Here is a 20,049-nt window from a genome sequence, read left to right as displayed (position 1 = left end):
GACCGGGCCCAGGACGGAACCAAGGTTTTATGCCCTAGGTTTCATATATGGCAGAAGGTAACACATTTATTACTGAGAAACCCCCTCCCTTTACACTTATGCGCTCTCTTGAACTTCTATGGGACTCTGGTGGGAGGGATAAGTGGGTATATTTTCTATAACATGATTTCTATATTTCTCCCTGTGTGCCTGACCTTTTCCTGACTCTTTTGCCAATTCCCCTTTATTGAAAAAATGTATAAAAATATAAGAAGCCGCCCCTGTGACCCTGGAAAGGAGGAAATCCTCAGTTGGAAGAGATCCTTATCTAAAGACACTATTTGCATGGACAATAACAAAGGATTGTGACCTCTGGCCTCGGAGTTGGCCCCCCAGAGGAAGCGATCACTTGGCATTTTGATCATATCTCAGTAGGACAGAGGAGGCCTTCGTTAAGCCGCACCCCGTCCTAATCTGTCACCCATTCAACTTTTTTTCTCATTGAAACTTCCACTAAAGTTCCCCCATTGTTCCTATGTCTCAGCACTGGAAAAATCCGGATTATGACAGGATCGCCAAACATCAATATTTATTGCAACCGCTCAGTGACAATAGCCAGACTGGCTCACAGGCCCTTAGGACTCGCTGGTCACTTGGACATTTCCTAATCTTCATAATCCACTCAAGAATGCATTGTTTCCTCTCATCCCGCCTCCCTCTCCCATTTTCTCTGGTAATGTAAACATGTTGTTTTTCACCGCAGAACATCCTGATTCGATCAGTTTCTAGACAGAGGTTGACTTTTCTTCCTTAAGTGATAATTGGTTTTCCTTCTTAAGGAGCCATGTTTGATTCATTTTTTTAACATAAGGAACTTTGTAAACACTTCTGTAATTTAAAAGAGCCATTGTCTCTGGTAATGCAAGCATGTTGTTTTCCACCACAGAACATCATGATTCCATCCATTTCTGGACAGAGGTTGACTTCTCTTCCTTAAGTGATAATTGGTTTTCCTTCTTAAGGAGTCATGTTTGCTTCCTTTTTTTAACGTTAGGAACTTTGTAAACACTTCTGTAATTTAAAAGAGCCATTGCCTCTGGTAATGTAAACATGTTGTTTTCCACCACAGAACGTTCTGATTCCATCAGTTTCTGGACAGAGCTTGACTTCTCTTCCTTAAGGGATAATTGGTTTTCCTTCATAAGGAACCTTGTTTGCTTCCTTTTTTAACGTAAGGAACCTTGTAAACACTTTCGTAACTTAAAAGAGCCATTGCCGGTTGTAATGTAAACATGTTGTTTTCCACCACAGAATGTTCTGATTCCATCAGTTTCTGGACAGAGCTTGACTTCTCTTCCTTAAGGGATAATTGGTTTTCCTTCATAAGGAACCTTGTTTGCTTCCTTTTTTAACGTAAGGAACCTTGTAAACACTTTCGTAACTTAAAAGAGCCATTGCCGGTTGTAATGTAAACATGTTGTTTTCCACCACAGAATGTTCTGATTCCATCAGTTTCTGGACAGAGCTTGACTTCTCTTCCTTAAAGGATAATTGGTTTTCCTTCTTAAGGAGCCTTATTTGCTTCCTTTTTTTAATGTAAGGAACCTTGTAAACACTTTCGTAACTTAAAAGAGCCATTGCCGGTTGTAATGTAAACATGTTGTTTTCCACCAGAGAACATCATGATTCCATCAGTTTCTGGACAGAGGTTGACTTTTCTTCCTTAACTGGTTTTCCTTCTTAAGGAGCCTTATTTGCTTCCTTTTTTAAATGTAAGGAACCTTGTAAACACTTTTGTAATTTAAAAGAGCCATTGCCTCTGGTAATGTAAACATGTTGTTTTCCACCGCAGAACATCCTGATTCGATCAGTTTCTGGACAGAGGTTGACTTTTCTTCCTTAACTGGTTTTCCTTCTTAAGGAGCCTTATTTGCTTTCTTCTTTTAATGTAAGGAACCTTGTAAACACTTTCGTAATTTAAAAGAGCAATTGTCTCCGGTAATGTAAACATGTTGTTTTCCACCAGAGAATTAATCATTTGTCTCTGGCCATGTCATCAGTTCAGCAGTTCTCCTCCTTTTTGTGGTTTGCCCAGCCTCAATCTTAGATTGGCACCTCCACACCCCAACCATATATCTTTCATACAGTTTCATTCAAACCATACACCATAGCCCGGTTCTTCTGGGTCGGTATACAGGCAAGTGCAAACTTGGGCTCTCCAGGTGTTTTGGACTTCAACTCCCACAATTCCTAGCAGCCTACCGGCTGCTAGGAATTGTGGGAGTTGGAGTCCAAAACACCTGGAGGGCCCAAATTTGTCCATACCTGTTATCAACACTATTCTTCTAGAGATGGAGCCAAGAATCATGCTGTTGCATCACACTCTCTTTTCTTCACTGCAGGCTCCAGGGACTCGGAGAAGGTGCAGCAGCTGGAGGACAAAGTCCAGCGCCTGACCAAGCAGGTGCAGGACCTCCAGTCCACCCTCCAGGCCAACAATGCTAAGCTGACCGAGGATGTACGGCGGGCTGTGGAGGCCTCCCTGAACGGCAAGCAGCCGGCAGATGCGGCCGCCCACCCGGAGATGAAGGAGACCCTCAACGAGATCCAGCGCCACCTCCAGCGCCTGGACAACCGCATCTCCGACCAGGAGAACGGCGGAGGCAGCACCGGCTCCGACGTCAAGGGCGAAGTCCTGCGGGAAGTGGAGCGTCGGCTGCAGAGCTCCTGTGCTTCCTGCTTGGCCGGAGTGGAGGGTCTGCAGAGACAGCAGGTGGAAGACCGTGAGCGCATGCGCGCCCTGGAGAAGCTGGTCACTGCTGTGGACCAACGGAACCGGGATGCCGTGGATGCCGTCCGGCAACATCTGGGACACCTGGCTGACCGGTTGCCCAAGGAGGACTGCTGTTCTCAGCTGGACGGCCGGGTGGGTGGCCTGGAACAACGCTTGGATGCCCTCTCGGACTCTTTGGCCATGCTGACCGGACAGACCGGAGGCCACGGGCTACAGCCCCCTCCCTGGACACTGGACCGGCGCATGTCCGAGATTGAGGGGCGTGTCAACACCACTCGCCGCGGCCTGGAGGAGCACCTGGCTGACCTTCAGGTGAGGCTTTCCATTGCACTATTTTTGTTCCTGGGTTATAAGTATCGTTTCCGAATTGGTGTTGTTGTTGTTGTTGTTCATTCGTTCAGTCGTCTCCGACTCTTCGTGACCTCATGGACCAGCCCACGCCAGAGCTCCCTGTCGGCCGTCACCACCCCCAGCTCCTTCAAGGTCAGTCCAGTCAGTTCCGAATTGGTTCCGTCATAAAAACATGGGAAACGTTTATTGAACTGCAAAAAAATTGTTTCTGCAAGAGGGACATCCTACAACACAGTATAATATATTATATTAATTGCATTGTATTATTATAATTGTATAATAATAATATTGAAGTCCCCGGTGGCACAGTGGGCTAAACTGCTGAGCTTGTTGACTGAAAGGTGGCAGGTTCGAATCCTGGGAGCAACATGAGCTTCCGCTGTCAGCCCCAGCTTTTGCCAACCTAACAGTTCGAAAAAATGCAAATGTGAGTGGATCAATAGGTACCACTATTCTTTCACCTTAAGAACAGACAAGCATCCTGAGCTCTGAGGATTATCACCTGGGAAGGAATCCCACTGGAGCATTGCAGCGCACGCAAATCCCTGGGAGTCACTCTGGACCGTGTTCTGACCTACAAGAAGCACTGTCTGAACATCAAGCAAAAAGTGGGCGCTAGAAACAATCTCATACGAAAGCTGACTGGCACAACCTGGGGATCACAACTAGACACAGTGAAGACATCTGCCCTTGCGCTATGCTACTCTGCTGCTGAGTACGCATGCCCAGTGTGGAACACATCTCACCATGCTAAAACAGTGGATGTGGCTCTTAATGAGACATGCCGCATTATCACGGGGCGTCTGCGCCCTACACCACTGGAGAAATTACACTGCTTAGCTGGTATTGCACCACTTGACATCCGCCGAGAAGTAGCAGCCAATAGTGAAAAGACCAAGGCAGGGACATCTCCAGCTCATCCCTTGTTTGGGTATCAGCCAGCACGTCAATGACTTAAATCAAGAAATAGTTTCCTAAGATCTACAGAGACATTCGCTGGAACACCTCAGCAAGCGGGAGTCCAAAAGTGGCAGGCTCAAACCCGGCACCTCAATCCATAGCTGATACCAAATGAGAGACTCCCCACTGGGCACACAGAAGAAGACGGGGCGACTTGGAAGGCGCTGAACAGACTGCGCTCGGGCACCACGAGATGCAGAGCCACCCTGAAGAAATGGGGCCACAAAGTGGAATCCTCGACATGCGAGTGTGGAGAAGAGCAGACCACTGACCACCTGCTGCAATGCAGCCTGAGCCCTGCCACATGATGCACTATGGAGGACCTCCTTGCGGCAACACCAGAGGCACTCCAAGGGGACAGAGACTGGTCAAAGGACATTTAATCCACTACCAAACTCACAAATTTTGTATTTTGTCTGTTTGTTTGCTTTGTTCCGTTAGAAATGTAATATAATTGACTGGTTGCCCTGAAACAACAAAAAATAAAAATAAAATAGGTGCCGCTCTGGTGGGAAGGTAATAGCACTCCATGCAGTCATGCCAGCCACATGACCTTGGAGGTGTCTACAGACAACGCCGGCTCTTCGGCTTAGAAATGGAGATGAGCACCATTCTGTTGCTACTTGGTCTTTATATAGATTCCTCAGGAGAGAGGGAAGGGGGCTTGGGATGCCCATCCCACCAAGAACTTGCCACCATTTGTGATGATCCACACAGTCAAAGGCTTTAGAAGAGTCAATGAAGCAGAAGTAGATGTTTTTCTGAAACTCCCTGCCTTTCTCTATTATCCAGCATCCGGATATTGGCCATTGGGTCTCTGGTTCCTCTGCCTTTTCTAAACGCAGCTTGTACATCCGCTTTGGTTAGACTACACCTGGAATATTGTGTCCAATTCTGGGCACCACAATTCAAGAGAGATATTGATAAGCTGGAATGTGTCCAGAGAAGGGTAACTCAAATGATCAAGGGTCTGGAGAACAAGCCCTATGAGGAGCGGCTTAAGGAGCTGGGCATGTTTAGCCTCAAGAAGAGAAGGCTGAGAGGAGATATGATGAGTGCCATGTATAAATATGTGAGAGGAAGCCACAGGGAGGAGGGAGCAGATCTAGGGTCTGGAGAACAAGCCCTATGAGGAGCGGCTTAAGGAGCTGGGCATGTTTAGCCTCAAGAAGAGAAGGCTGAGAGGAGATATGATGAGTGCCATGTATAAATATGTGAGAGGAAGCCACAGGGAGGAGGGAGCAAGCTTGTTTTCTGCTTCCCCGGAGACTAGGACGCAGGAGGAGGAAGAGGAAGAGGAGGACATGTACAAGAAGTGGAAAAAGGGAGAAATCACCAAAGAAGAATTTATTTATTTATTTATTTGCTTTATTTCTATACCACATTTTTCAGCCCTTAACAGGCGACTCAATGCGGTTTACATGGTACAATTATCAGTGTCAGTGCAATTAAAACATAACAACGCAACAAACAGGATCAACAGCATCAATCCACAATTCAAACAAATAGCCAACACCTGTAGGGAAAAGGTCCACAAGGCTAAAGCATAAAACGATTAGGACAAGGAACAATGGCTTCAAACTACAAGAGAGGAGATTCCATCTGAACATTAGGAAGAACTTCCTGACTGTGAGAGCCGTTCAGCAGTGGAACTCTCTGCCCCAGAGGGAGTGTGGTGGAGGCTCCTTCTTTGGAAGCTTTTAAGCAGAGGCTGGATGGCCATCTGTCAGGGGTGATTTGAATGCAATATTCCTGCTTCTTGGCAAAATGGGGTTGGACTGGATGATGGCCCAGGAGGTCTCTTCCAACTCTTGGATTCTAGGATTCTATGATTCTATCTGGCAACTCTCTCTCCTACTAATTGAAATAATCTTAAGTATTGAGGAGGAGCCTTCTCACGAAGGTGAAAGAAGAAAGCGCAAAAGTTGGGTTGCAGCTAAACATCAAAAAACCAACAAGAATGATTGACAACTGGGAAATAGGGGGAGAAAATGTGGAGACCGTGACATACTTTGTATTTCTAGGTGGGAAGATGACGCAGATGCAGACTGTGGCCAGGAAATCAGAAGACGCTTCCTTCTTCACCTTGGGAGGAGAGCAATGTCCAATGTGGATAAAATGGTAAAGAGTGGAGACATCACACTGGCAACAAAGATCCATTGCCTAGTCCAAGCCATGGTATTCCCTGTAGTCACCCACGGATGTGAGAGCTGGACCTTAGGGAAGGCTGAGCGAAGGAAGAGAGATGCTTTTGAGTTGTGGTGTTAGAGGAAAGTTCTGAGAGTGCCTTGGACTGCGAGAAGATCCAACCAGTCCATCCTCCAGGAAAGAAAGCCCGGCTGCTCACTGGAGGGAAGGATAGTAGAGGCAGAGATAAAGTCCTTTGGCCACATCATGAGGAGACAGCAAAGCCTAGAGAAGGGAATGATGCTGGGGAAGGTGGAAGGCAAAAGGAAGAGGGGCTGACCAAGGGCAAGATGGATGGATGGCATCCTTGAAGTGACTGGACTGACCTTGAGGGAGCTGGGGGTGGTGACGGCCGACAGGGAGCTCTGGCGTGGGCTGGTCCATGAGGTCACAAACAGTCGGAGACGACTGAACGAATGAACAACAATAAATCTTAAGTATTAACCAACCTTCATCCACAGCAAACAACAGGAATAGTAATCCATTTTCCAACGAGGGAGACCCATTTCTCTTGTTTTCTTATCACATCATAATATCTGAAGTCTAACCTTGGGTCTCTTCCCTTGATCAGATGAAGGTTGGCAAGTCTTCCGCCATATTTTTCCATAATTACAATTGGAGAAGCAATATTTAACCTTTTGGACAACCTGGAAACCCAACTTCTCACTTGAAGCTTTTTGTTCTTTTTCAGTCATGTTCTTAATCAAAACAGTTGTTTCCTCTTTATTGATTCTGAATCCCGCTTCCTTCAAAGTGAAAACCAATAATAAGAACCCGCTTTCTTCAAAACGAAAACCAAACTCCTGCCTGTATGCAGAGGATCTTCGGAGGATATCTCCAAATCCTCTTCAAATGCTTTTTAATTTATAACCTGGACCTTTTCTATTAACTCCCTTGATGTCTTCTTCAGCAATTATTGCTCAAAGCACGCGTCTGTCAGGGCTGCTTTGGATGCGATTGTCCTGCTTCTTGGCAGAACGGGGTTGGACTGGATGGCCCTCGAGGTCTCTTCCAACTCTAGGATTCTATTATTCTACTAGCCGTAGAATAATTCTAGGATGCTATTATTCTACTAGCTGTAGAATCTATGCTGATGATCATGCCATTACTGCTCAAGCAGGGAGCTTTGCGATGGTTGAACAGAAGCTCTCCGAAGCTCTAGGTGCCCTTACTGCCTATTACAGGGAAAACCAGCTGATCCCTAACCCATCTAAAACACAGACATGTGATTTTCACCTTAAGAACAGACAAGCATCCCGAGCTCTGAGGATTATTACCTGGGAAGGAATCCCACTGGAGCATTGCAGCGCACCCAAATACCTGGGAGTCACTCTGGACCGTGCTCTGACCTACAAGAAGCACTGCCTGAACATCAAGCAAAAAGTGGGCGCTAGAAACAATATCATATGAAAGCTGACTGGCACAACCTGGGGATCACAACTAGACACAGTGAAGACATCTGCCCTTGGGCTATGCTACTCTGCTGCTGAGTATGCATGCCCAGTGTGGAACACATCTCACTACGCTAAAACAGTAGATGCGGCTGTTATTATCACGCATTATCACGGGGTGTCTGCGCCCTACACCACTGGAGAAATTACACTGTCTAGCTGGTATTGCACCACCTGACATCCACCAGGAAGAAGCAGCCAATAGTGAAAGGACCAAGGCAGAGACGTCTCCAGCTCATCCCTTGTTTGGGTATAAGCCAGCACGTCAACGACTTAAATCAAGAAATAGTTTTCTTAGATCTACAGAGACACTCGCTGGAACACCTCAGCAAGCGAGAGTCCAAAAGTGGCAGGCTCAAACCCAGAACCTCAATCAATGGCTGATACCCAATGAGAGACTCCCCCCTGGGCACACAGAAGACTGGGCGACTTGGAAGGCGCTGAACAGACTGCGCTCTGGCACCACAAGATGCAGAGCCAACCTCAAGAAATGGGGCCACAAAGTGGAATCCTCGACATGCGAGTGTGGAGAAGAGCCAACCACTGACCACCTGCTGCAATGCAACCTGAGCCCTGCCACATGCATGATGGAGGACCTTCTTGCAGCAACACCAGAGGCACTCCAAGGGGCCAGAGACTGGTCAAAGGACATTTAACCAACTACGAAGTTTTGCAAAATCTGTGTTTTTTTTATCTGTTTGTTTTGTTCTGTTAGAAATGTAATACAATGGTATGGTTGCTGATGACATGATAAATAAATAAATACTAGCCATCCCCTGCCATGCGTTGCTGTGGCCCAGCCTGGTGAGCTGGAAAATAAAGTAATGAGAAGGTGTTTCTAATATATGGGATGTCTTTCTGCTTGTGGGTAAACAGTATTTCTTGCTGTTTCTTTGTCAGTGTTGATGTGGAGAGTGTCTGGTTTGCCCACCCTGGAACATGCAACATATCATTGTCCTTCTTTAAGGGTCCCTTTCAAATCTAGGATACTATATCTGTGTGTGAGTTAATCATATATATCTATTTATATTTATGTCTAGATGGCTCTTTGTCAGGAGGGCTTTGATTACTTTTTTGTCCTGGTGAAGGGAGTAGGACTGGATGGCCTTAAGCGTGAGGGTTCTGTGTGGGAAGTTTTCCCCAATTCTGCCATTGGTGGGGTTCAGCATGCTCTCTGATTGTAGGTGAACTATAAATCCCAATAACTACAACTCCCAAGTGTCAAGGTCGATTTCCCCCAATCTCCATCTGTGTTCATATCTGGGCATATTGAGTATTCGTGCCAATTTTGGTTCAGATCCATCATTGTTTGAGTCCACAGTGCTCTCTGTAGGTGAACTACAACTCCCAAACTCAAGGTCAATGCCCACCAAACCCTTCTAGTGTTTTCTGTTGGTCATGGGAGAACTGTGTGCCAAGTTTGGTTCAATTCTATCATTGGTGGAGTTCAGAATGCTCTTTGATTGTAAGTGAATTATAAATCCCAGAAACTACAACTCCCAAATGACAAAATCAAATTTTTTTGAGTGAAGGACATACATTGGATTGTTAGGTGTATTGTGCCCAAATTTGGTGTCAATTCGTCCAGTGGTTTTTGAGCTATGTTAATCCCACAAATGAAAATTACATTTTTAATATATAGATTTAATACTTCTATCACCATTAAAAACAGCAATGCTGAAAGAGGACATCCTTGTCTTATTCCTTTCTGTATTTTACATGATTTTGTCGATTCGCCATTAAGCAGAATCTGAGCACTTTGCTTGCTGTATTGCTTAATCCATCCTTGAAAATTTGGTCCAAAATTAATCTTCACTTTGAGAACCCCATAGGTGGACAATGCACATTATCAAATGCCTTTTCTGCATCTAAAAATATCAAACCAACCTGCTTTCCATTACGGTCATCATAGTTTTCTATTTATTCTTGATACACAAGGCACCTAGAACGATTATTTACATGCCTATTTGGCAAGAATAATACTTCATCCTCATGTTTTAAAGTTTGTATAACTTTTTTTCAGTCTCTTTGATAAAATTTCAGCAAATGCCTTGCAATCTTGGTTCAAACTCTGTTCTGTAACAACTAGGCTTGGGCGGTTTTGTTCGTTAATTTCGTAATTCGTTATTAATTCGTATTTAAATTAGCTTACGATCCAATATTGAGCCATGCAGGAATAGTGTGAGGAGTAATTAAGATTCGAAACAATTTTTTCAATTTATTTCGTAATTATTTTGAAATTATTTCGTAATTATTTCGTAATTATTTTCGCATGTCTGGTGCAAGTTTTATAGAATCATAGAATCATAGAATCAAAGAGTTGGAAGAGACCTCATGGGCCATCATCCAGTCCAACCCCATTCTGCCAAGAAGCAGGAATATTGCATTCAAATCACCCCTGACAAATGGCCATCCAGCCTCTGCTTAAAAGCTTCCAAAGAAGGAGCCTCCACCACACTCCGGGGCAGAGAGTTCCACTGCTGAACGGCTCTCACAGTCAGGAAGTTCTTCCTAATGTTCAGATGGAATCTCCTCTCTTGTAGTTTGAAGCCATTGTTCCGCGTCCTAGTCTCCAGGGAAGCAGAAAACAAGCTTGCTCCCTCCTCCTCTCTGTGGCTTCCTCTCACATATTTATACATGGCTATCATGTCTCCTCTCAGCCTTCTCTTCTTCAGGGTAAACATGCCCAGCTCCTTAAGCCGCTCCTCATAGGGCTTGTTCTCCAGACTGTTGATCATTTGAGTCGCCCTCCTCTGGACACATTCCAGCTTAGAGTCAATATCTCTCTTGAATTGTGGTGCCCAGAATTGGACACAATATTCCAGGTGTGGTCTAACCAAAGCAGAATAGAGCATGGGGAGCATTACTTCCTTAGATCTAGACACTAGGCTCCTATTGATGCAGGCCAAAGTTGTTGTTTGTTTTATCACACCAACAGTCAACAATCGAGAGAGGGAAGCTTCAGAAGTTCCTTCTGTCCCATTTGGAGGTTTTTTTTAGCATATTGCGCAATCTCGTCCGCCATTAACGAATCAATTCATAATTTTTACGAAATTTCGTAAATTTCGAAATTTTTAAAAGGAAAATTTCGGAATTATTAAAAAAAACGAAACGCAAGGGCCCCCTAAAAACGAAACGAGTTTAGAACCAAATTTTTCCGTGGTTACCCAAGCCTAGTAACAACCATTAACACATGTTTGCAATGTCTCAGGGAAGCCTGGAACCCCAGGTTTCGGCGGTGACCAGGGGAGCATTCGCACAGTTAAAACTTGTGCGCCAACTGCGACCGTACCTTGGGAAGTCTGACTTGGCCACGGTAGTCCATACTCTGGTTACATCCCGTCTTGACTACTGCAACGCTCTCTACGTGGGGTTGCCTTTGAAGACAGCCTGGAAGCTCCAATTAGTCCAACGGTCGGCAGCCATGATACTAACAGGAGCGGGGCGCAGGGAGCATACAACTCCTCTGCTGCACCAGCTCCACTGGCTGCCGATCTGCTACCGGGCTCAATTCAAAGTGCTGGCGTTGGCCTTTAAAGCCCTAAACGGTTCTGGCCCAACTTATCTATCCGAACGTATCTCGGCCTATCAGCCCACCAGGACCCTAAGATCTTGTGGGGAGGCCCTGCTCTCTATCCCGCCGGCTTCACAAGTGCGGCTGGCGGGAACGAGAGACAGGGCCTTTTCTGTGGTGGCCCCTCGGCTTTGGAACCCCCTCCCCATAGAGGTAAGATCAGCCCCCTCGCTGATGGTGTTTCGGAAAAGATTGAAGACATGGATGTTTAAACAAGCATTCGGTTAATCCGTTGCAACGAATTATGATGACTAAAGGACTGGTAATCATGGACGATGAATTTGGATTGCGACTCCAGTTACGAGATGCATGGGATGGTTATTGGTGGCCCAATAATTTGTATTGTATATGTGTTTTATGCTTTTAAACTGAATATTGTTGTTTTTTAAGTGTTGTAAACCGCAATGAGTCGCCGATTTAGGCTGAGATATTAGAATCATAGAATCATAGAATCATAGAATCAAAGAGTTGGAAGAGACCTCCTGGGCCATCCAGTCCAACCCCATTCTGCCAAGAAGCAGGAATATTGCATTCAAATCACCCCTGACAGATGGCCATCCAGCCTCTGCTTAAAAGCTTCCAAAGAAGGAGCCTCCACCACACTCCGGGGCAGAGAGTTCCACTGCTGAACGGCTCTCACAGTCAGGAAGTTCTTCCTAATGTTCAGATGGAATCTCCTCTCTTGTAGTTTGAAGCCATTGTTCCGCGTCCTAGTCTCCAAGGAAGCAGAAAACAAGCTTGCTCCCTCCTCCTCCCTGTGGCTTCCTCTCACATATTTATACATGGCTATCATATCTCCTCTCAGCCTTCTCTTCTTCAGGCTAAACATGCCCAGTTCCCTAAGCCGCTCCTCATAGGGCTTGTTCTCCAGACCCTTGATCATTTTAGTCGCCCTCCTCTGGACACATTCCAGCTTGTCAATATCTCTCTTGAATTGTGGTGCCCAGAATTGGACACAATATTCCAGATGTGGTCTAACCAAAGCAGAATAGAGGGGTAGCATTACTTCCTTAGATCTAGACACTATGCTCCTATTGATGCAGGCCAAAATCCCATTGGCTTTTTTTGCCGCCACATCACATTGTTGGCTCATGTTTAACTTGTTGTCCACGAGGACTCCAAGATCTTTTTCACACGTACTGCTCTCAAGCCAGGCGTCACCCATTCTGTATCTTTGCATTTCATTTTTTCTGCCAAAGTGGAGTATCTTGCATTTGTCACTGTTGAACTTCATTTTGTTAGTTTTGGCCATTCATCTCTCTAATCTGTCAAGATCGTTTTGAATCCTGCTCCTGTCCTCTGGACTATTGGCTATCCTTCCCAATTTGGTGTCGTCTGCAAACTTGATGATCATGCCTTCTAGCCCTTCATCTAAGTCATTAATAAAGATGTTGAACATTAGTGGTATACAAGCGCATTAATAAATAAATAAAAATAAATAATAAATGTATTCCTTGATGGGCCTTGCAGGTGATGCTGACCGGTGCTGACGAGCGCTTGCGTAGGGCCGAGGGGCAGCTGGACGCCATCTTCTCCCGCCTGAACGACTTCCAGACGCACGTCCACCGGGCTCTGGCCAACCTCTCTCGGGACGTGGGTGCCCTGAAGGACAGCAGCATCCAACAGCAAGGGTCCCTGGACCGGATCCGTAGCAGCGTCCACACCTGCACCCAAATCTGCTCTGCGCCGGGCAGCCAGGACTCCCAGATCAGCGACATCCTGAGCGACTTGGAGCGGCGGGTGCTGGACAACGAGGGTCAGCTGCGGCTCCTGGGCTCCAGCCTCCACCAGCTGGACGTCTCAGGGAAGCTCCGCCAGTTGCACGGCTTGGTGGGGGCCAACAGCGATGGTTTGAGCAAGCTGGCCGGAGAGGTGGGCGAACTGGAGACTCGGCTGGTGGTCTCGGGGAGCGCTGGGCCGCCGGACCTGGCTCGCTATGCCAACCGCACCAACCGGCGGCTGGAGAAGCTGGAGCAGGAGGTGGAGAGCTTGGGGTCCTGCTCCATCCTGCGTAGTGAGGTGGACCAACTGCGGGTGCAAGTGGAGTCCTGCCAGGCAGCCTGCTATCCAGGTGGGAGGAGGTCGGATCCTCTGGCTGGCAGTGGAGGAGAGCAGCTACCCACACCACCATCTCCACCGGAGGAGGCCTCCAAACCTCTGGATGGCTTCAGTGTCATCGGAGGTGTTTCTGGGGTCCACCTGCGGTCCCTACAAGGAGAGCTCTCAGAGGTGATTTTGGGCTTCAGCGCCTTGAACGAGTCACTGTCCGGGCTGCAGGCTACGGTGGAGAAGCACCAGACGGACCTCCACGAGCTGGGCGGCACCAAGGACCGTATCATCGCTGAGATCAACCGAGTGCAGCAGGAGGTGACGGAGCACGTGAGCGAGAGCGAGGAGCGATTCCGTGACCTGGGACACGAAGTCCAGCGCTTTGGGGTCATCCTGCGGACGGAGACCTCCGACTGCCGGCAGTCTTCTGGGGGTCTGATGGAGCGGTTGGCCAAGTTGGAGGGCTCCTGCGAGAAGCTAGACAAGGTCTCAGGGACCTTGCGGAAGGTCAAGGAGGGGCTGGACAAGCACCTCACGGCCCTCTGGGGCTGCCTGCGTGACACCAACGGGACCCTGCGCATCCACGAGACCCTCCTGGACAAGATCCACGGGAACCAGCTGCCCACCGTCCACCGGCGCCTCAGCAGCCTCAACGGGTCTTTCCAAGCCCTTCAGGAGGAGCTCCGGATCCTCTCCCTCCAGGACTTCACAGGTCAGGGGCTGAGACAGGAAGCGGGAACAAAGGAGGAACAATAGGCAGATGGAGAGATGGAAGAGAAGAAAGGAATGAAAGGAAAGGGAAGAGGGAGAGGGAGAAGAGGTTCGGATGGGTGTCTGGATGGAAGGAAGGAAGGACATATGGAGTGGGAGAGAGGAAGGGAAGGAGCAAGGATTGAAGGGAGGGAAGGAAGGAAGGGAAGAGGAAAGAGAGGGAAGTGAGGAAAGGATGGAGGGAAGAGGGAGGGAAGCAGGAAGTAGAAAAGGAAGGAAGGGGAGGGAAGATAGGGAAGGAAGGAAGGAAGGAAGGGGGAGGGAAGATAGGGGAGGAAGAAGGAGCAGAGAGAAGAATGGGAACAAGAGAGAGAAGGAAGGAAAGGGGAAGGAAGGAAGGAAGGAAGGAAGGAAGGAAGGAGAGAAGAAGAAGGAGAGACTGATGGGTGGTGGATGGATTGAAGAAAGGAGGGTGGAAGATGGAAGCAGGGAAAGGGAAGCAATGCAGAGAAGGAAGGAAGGAGAGAGGGAGGGAAGGAAGAGAAGAGGGAAGCGAGGAAAGGAGCGAGGGAAGTAAGAAGTAGAGAAGGAAGGAAGGGGGAGGGAAGATAGGGAAGCAGAGAGAAGAAAGGGAACAAGGGAGAGAAAGAAGGAAAGGGGAGGAAGGAAGGAATTGAGGAAGGAAGGAAGGAAGGAAGGAAGGAAGGAAGGAAGGAGAGAAGAAGAAGGAGAGGCTGACGGGTGGTGGATGGATTGAAGAAAGGAGGGTGGAAGATGGAGGCAGGGAAAGGGAAGCAATGCAGAGAAGGAAGGAAGGAGAGAGGGAGGGAAGGAAGAGAAGAGGGAAGCGAGGAAAGGAGCGAGGGAAGTAAGAAGTAGAGAAGGAAGGAAGGGGGAGGGAAGATAGGGAAGCAGAGAGAAGAAAGGGAACAAGGGAGAGAAAGAAGGAAAGGGGAGGAAAAAAGGAATTGAGGAAGGAAGGAAGGAAGGAAGGAAGGAAGGAAGGAAGGAAGGAGAGAAGAAGAAGGAGAGGCTGACGGGTGGTGGATGGATTGAAGAAAGGAGGGTGGAAGATGGAGGCAGGGAAAGGGAAGCAATGCAGAGAAGGAAGGAAGGAGAGAGGGAGGGAAGGAAGGAAGAGGAGAGGGAAGTGAGGGAAGGAGGGAGGGAAGTGAGAAGTAGAGAAGGAAGGAAGGGGGAGGGAAGATAGGGAAGGAAGGAGGCGCAGAGAGAAGAAAGGGAACAAGGGAGAGAAGGAAGGAAAGAGGGGAGGAAGGAAGGAAGGAATTGAGGAACGAAGAAAGGAAGGAGTGAGAGAAGAAGGAGAAGCTGAAGGGTGGTGGATGGACTGAAGAAAGGAGGGTTGAAGATGGAGGCAAGGGAAAGGATGCAAGGAAGGAGGGGGAAGGGGAGATATAGAAGAAGGAAGGGAAAGATAGGGAAGGGAAGGAAGGAAGTGATATAGAGAGGAGGGAAAGAGGGAAGGAAGAAAGGGATGGAGGGAGAGAAGAAGGAGAGGCTGATGAGTGGAAGATGGAAAGAAGAAAGGAGGGTGGGAAATAGAGGGATGGGGAAAGGAGAAGGAAGGTGAGAAGCAGGAGGGAGGGAAGTGGGAAGTAGAGAAAAAAGGAGGGGGGAGGGAAGATAGGGAAGGGAGAGCAGAGAGAAGAGGGAAAGGAGAGGAGAGGAAAGAGAGGGAATTGAGGAACTAAGGAAGGAAGGAGCGAGAGAAGAAGTAGAGGCTGATGGATGGTGGATGGTTTGAAGAAAGGAGGGTGGAAGATGGAGGGAGGGGAAGGGAAGCAATGAAGAGAAGGAAAGAAGGAGGGAGGGAGAGAAGGAGGGAGGGGGAAGTATAGAAGGAAGGAAGCGAAAGATAGGGAAGGAATGGAAGGAAGCGAGAGAGAAAAGTGGGAAAGAAGGGAGGAAGAAAGGGAGAGGCAGAGAAAAGAAGGAGAGGGTGATGAGTGGTAGATGGATAGAAGAAAGGAGGGCGGGAAATGGAAGGATAGGGAAGGGAAGCAATGAAGGCAAGGAAGGAAGGAAGGAAGGAAGGAGGGAGGGGGAAGTATAGAAGGAAGGAAGGAAGGAAGGAAGGAAGGAAGGAAGGAAGGAAGGAAGAAAAGGAAAGGAAAGGAAGGAAGTGAGAGAGCAAAGGGGGAAAGAGGGGAGGAAGAAAGAGAGAGAGTGAGAAAGTAAGGAGAGGGTGATGAGTGGTAGATGGATAGAAGAAAGGAGGGTGGAAGATGGAGGGGAAGGGAAGCAATGCAGAGAAGGAAGGAAGGAGGGAGAGAAGGGGGAGGGAGGGGAAGTATAGAAGGAAGGAAGCGAAAGATAGGGAAGGAATGGAAGGAAGCGAGAGAGAGAAGCGGGAAGGAAGGAAGGAAGGAAAGGAAGGGAAGGAAGGAAGTGAGAGAGCAAAGGGGGAAAGAGGGGAGGAAGAAAGAGAAGGAGTGAGAAAGTAAGGAGAGGGTGAGGAGTGGTAGATGGATAGAAGAAAGGGCGGGAAATGGAAGGATGGGGAAGGGAAGCAATGAAGGCAAGGAAGGAAGGAAGGAAGGAAGGAGGGAGGGAAGGGGGAAGGAGGGGGAAATATAGAAGGAAGGAAGCGAAAGATAGGAAGGAAGGAAGGAAGGAAGGAAGGAAGGAAGGAAGGAAGGAAGGGAAGGGAAGGAAGGGAAGGGAAGGAAGGAAGTGAGAGAGCAAAGGGGGAAAGAGGGGAGGAAGAAAGGGTGAGAGTGAGAAAAGAAGGAGAGGGTGATGAGTGGTAGATGGATAGAAGAAAGGAGGGTGGAAGATGGAGGGAGGGCAAGGGAAGCAATGAAGAGAAGGAAGGAGGGAGGGAGAGAAGGGGGAGGGAGAGGGAAGTATAGAAGGAAGCAAAAGATAGGGAAGGAATGGAAGGAAGTGAGAGAGAGAGAAGCGGGAAAGAGGGGAGGAAGAAAGGATGAGTGAGAAAAGAAGGAGAGGGTGATGAGTGGTAGATGGATAGAAGAAAGGAGGGCGGGAAATGGAAGGAGGGGGAAGGGAAGCAATGAAGGCAAGGAAGGAAGGAAGGAGGGAGGGAAGGGGGAGGGAGGGGGAAGTATAGAAGGAAAGGAAAAATAGGAAGGAAGGGAAGAAGTGAGAGCGAAGGGGGAAAGAGGGGAGGAAGAAAGGGTGAGAGTGAGAAAAGAAGGAGAGGGTGATGAGTGGTAGATGGATAGAAGAAAGGAGGGTGGGAGATGGAGGGAGGGGAAGGGAAGCAATGAAGAGAAGGAAGGAAGGAGAGAAGGGGAAGGGAGGGGGAAGTATAGAAGGAAGGAAGCGAAAGATAGGGAAGGAATGGAAGGAAGTGAGAGAGAGAGAAGCGGGAAAGAGGGGAGGAAGAAAGGGTGAGAGTGAGAAAAGAAGGAGAGGGTGATGAGTGGTAGATGGATAGAAGAAAGGAGGGCGGGAAAAGGAAGGATGGGGAAGGGAAGCAATGAAGGCAAGGAAGGAAGGAAGGAGGAAGGGGGAGGGAGGGGGAAGTATAGAAGGAAGGAGGGAAAAGATAGGAAGGAAGGAAGGAAGGAAGGAAGGAAGGAAGGAAGGAAGGAAGGAAGGAAGGGAAGGGAAGGAAGGGAAGGAAGGAAGTGAGAGAGCAAAGGGGGAAAGAGGGGAGGAAGAAAGAGAGGGAGTGAGAAAGTAAGGAGAGGGTGATGAGTGGTAGATGGATAGAAGAAAGGAGGGTGGAAGATGGAGGGGAAGGGAAGCAATGCAGAGAAGGAAGGAAGGAGGGAGAGAAGGGGAGGGAGGGGAAGTATAGAAGGAAGGAAGCGAAAGATAGGGAAGGAATGGAAGGAAGCGAGAGAGAGAAGCGGGAAGGAAGGAAGGAAGGAAAGGAAGGGAAGGAAGGAAGTGAGAGAGCAAAGGGGGAAAGAGGGGAGGAAGAAAGAGAAGGAGTGAGAAAGTAAGGAGAGGGTGAGGAGTGGTAGATGGATAGAAGAAAGGGCGGGAAATGGAAGGATGGGGAAGGGAAGCAATGAAGGCAAGGAAGGAAGGAAGGAAGGAAGGAGGGAGGGAAGGGGGAAGGAGGGGGAAATATAGAAGGAAGGAAGCGAAAGATAGGAAGGAAGGAAGGAAGGAAGGAAGGAAGGAAGGAAAGGAAGGGAAGGAAGGGAAGGGAAGGAAGGAAGTGAGAGAGCAAAGGGGGAAAGAGGGGAGGAAGAAAGGGTGAGAGTGAGAAAAGAAGGAGAGGGTGATGAGTGGTAGATGGATAGAAGAAAGGAGGGTGGAAGATGGAGGGAGGGCAAGGGAAGCAATGAAGAGAAGGAAGGAAGGAGAGAAGGGGAAGGGAGGGGGAAGTATAGAAGGAAGGAAGCGAAAGATAGGGAAGGAATGGAAGGAAGTGAGAGAGAGAGAAGCGGGAAAGAGGGGAGGAAGAAAGGGTGAGTGAGAAAAGAAGGAGAGGGTGATGAGTGGTAGATGGATAGAAGAAAGGAGGGCGGGAAATGGAAGGAGGGGGAAGGGAAGCAATGAAGGCAAGGAAGGAAGGAAGGAGGGAGGGAAGGGGGAGGGAGGGGGAAGTATAGAAGGAAAGGAAAAATAGGAAGGAAGGGAAGAAGTGAGAGCGAAGGGGGAAAGAGGGGAGGAAGAAAGGGTGAGAGTGAGAAAAGAAGGAGAGGGTGATGAGTGGTAGATGGATAGAAGAAAGGAGGGTGGGAGATGGAGGGAGGGGAAGGGAAGCAATGAAGAGAAGGAAGGAAGGAGAGAAGGGGAAGGGAGGGGGAAGTATAGAAGGAAGGAAGCGAAAGATAGGGAAGGAATGGAAGGAAGTGAGAGAGAGAGAAGCGGGAAAGAGGGGAGGAAGAAAGGGTGAGAGTGAGAAAAGAAGGAGAGGGTGATGAGTGGTAGATGGATAGAAGAAAGGAGGGCGGGAAAAGGAAGGATGGGGAAGGGAAGCAATGAAGGCAAGGAAGGAAGGAAGGAGGAAGGGGGAGGGAGGGGGAAGTATAGAAGGAAGGAGGGAAAAGATAGGAAGGAAGGAAGGAAGGAAGGGAAGGAAGGAAAGGAAGGGAAGGAAGGAAGTGAGAGAGCAAAGGGGGAAAGAGGGGAGGAAGAAAGAGAAGGAGTGAGAAAGTAAGGAGAGGGTGAGGAGTGGTAGATGGATAGAAGAAAGGGCGGGAAATGGAAGGATGGGGAAGGGAAGCAATGAAGGCAAGGAAGGAAGGAAGGAAGGAAGGAGGGAGGGAAGGGGGAAGGAGGGGGAAATATAGAAGGAAGGAAGCGAAAGATAGGAAGGAAGGAAGGAAGGAAGGAAGGAAGGAAGGAAGGAAGGAAAGGAAGGGAAGGAAGGGAAGGGAAGGAAGGAAGTGAGAGAGCAAAGGGGGAAAGAGGGGAGGAAGAAAGGGTGAGAGTGAGAAAAGAAGGAGAGGGTGATGAGTGGTAGATGGATAGAAGAAAGGAGGGTGGAAGATGGAGGGAGGGCAAGGGAAGCAATGAAGAGAAGGAAGGAGGGAGGGAGAGAAGGGGGAGGGAGAGGGAAGTATAGAAGGAAGCAAAAGATAGGGAAGGAATGGAAGGAAGTGAGAGAGAGAGAAGCGGGAAAGAGGGGAGGAAGAAAGGGTGAGTGAGAAAAGAAGGAGAGGGTGATGAGTGGTAGATGGATAGAAGAAAGGAGGGCGGGAAATGGAAGGAGGGGGAAGGGAAGCAATGAAGGCAAGGAAGGAAGGAAGGAGGGAGGGAAGGGGGAGGGAGGGGGAAGTATAGAAGGAAAGGAAAAATAGGAAGGAAGGGAAGAAGTGAGAGCGAAGGGGGAAAGAGGGGAGGAAGAAAGGGTGAGAGTGAGAAAAGAAGGAGAGGGTGATGAGTGGTAGATGGATAGAAGAAAGGAGGGTGGGAGATGGAGGGAGGGGAAGGGAAGCAATGAAGAGAAGGAAGGAAGGAGAGAAGGGGAAGGGAGGGGGAAGTATAGAAGGAAGGAAGCGAAAGATAGGGAAGGAATGGAAGGAAGTGAGAGAGAGAGAAGCGGG

At 48.4% G+C, this 20,049-nt stretch overlaps 1 protein-coding gene across 1 annotated transcript in view; it reads left to right on the top strand.

Annotated features, from left to right (window-relative positions):
• EMILIN1 (elastin microfibril interfacer 1) overlaps nucleotides 1–20,049 on the top strand; it is a 48,528-nt gene that overhangs the window by 21,592 nt on the left and 6,887 nt on the right. The window contains exons 4-5 of the mRNA XM_060754793.2: nucleotides 2,382–3,085; nucleotides 12,767–14,057. Of these exons, the coding sequence (XP_060610776.2) occupies nucleotides 2,382–3,085; nucleotides 12,767–14,057 (1,995 nt within the window). The remainder of the gene's footprint in view (nucleotides 1–2,381; nucleotides 3,086–12,766; nucleotides 14,058–20,049) is intronic.

This window comes from Anolis sagrei, chromosome 1, assembly GCF_037176765.1.
Source record: "Anolis sagrei isolate rAnoSag1 chromosome 1, rAnoSag1.mat, whole genome shotgun sequence".
Lineage (NCBI taxonomy): Eukaryota > Metazoa > Chordata > Lepidosauria > Squamata > Dactyloidae > Anolis > Anolis sagrei.
This window is presented reverse-complemented; position numbering and strand designations above follow the sequence as displayed.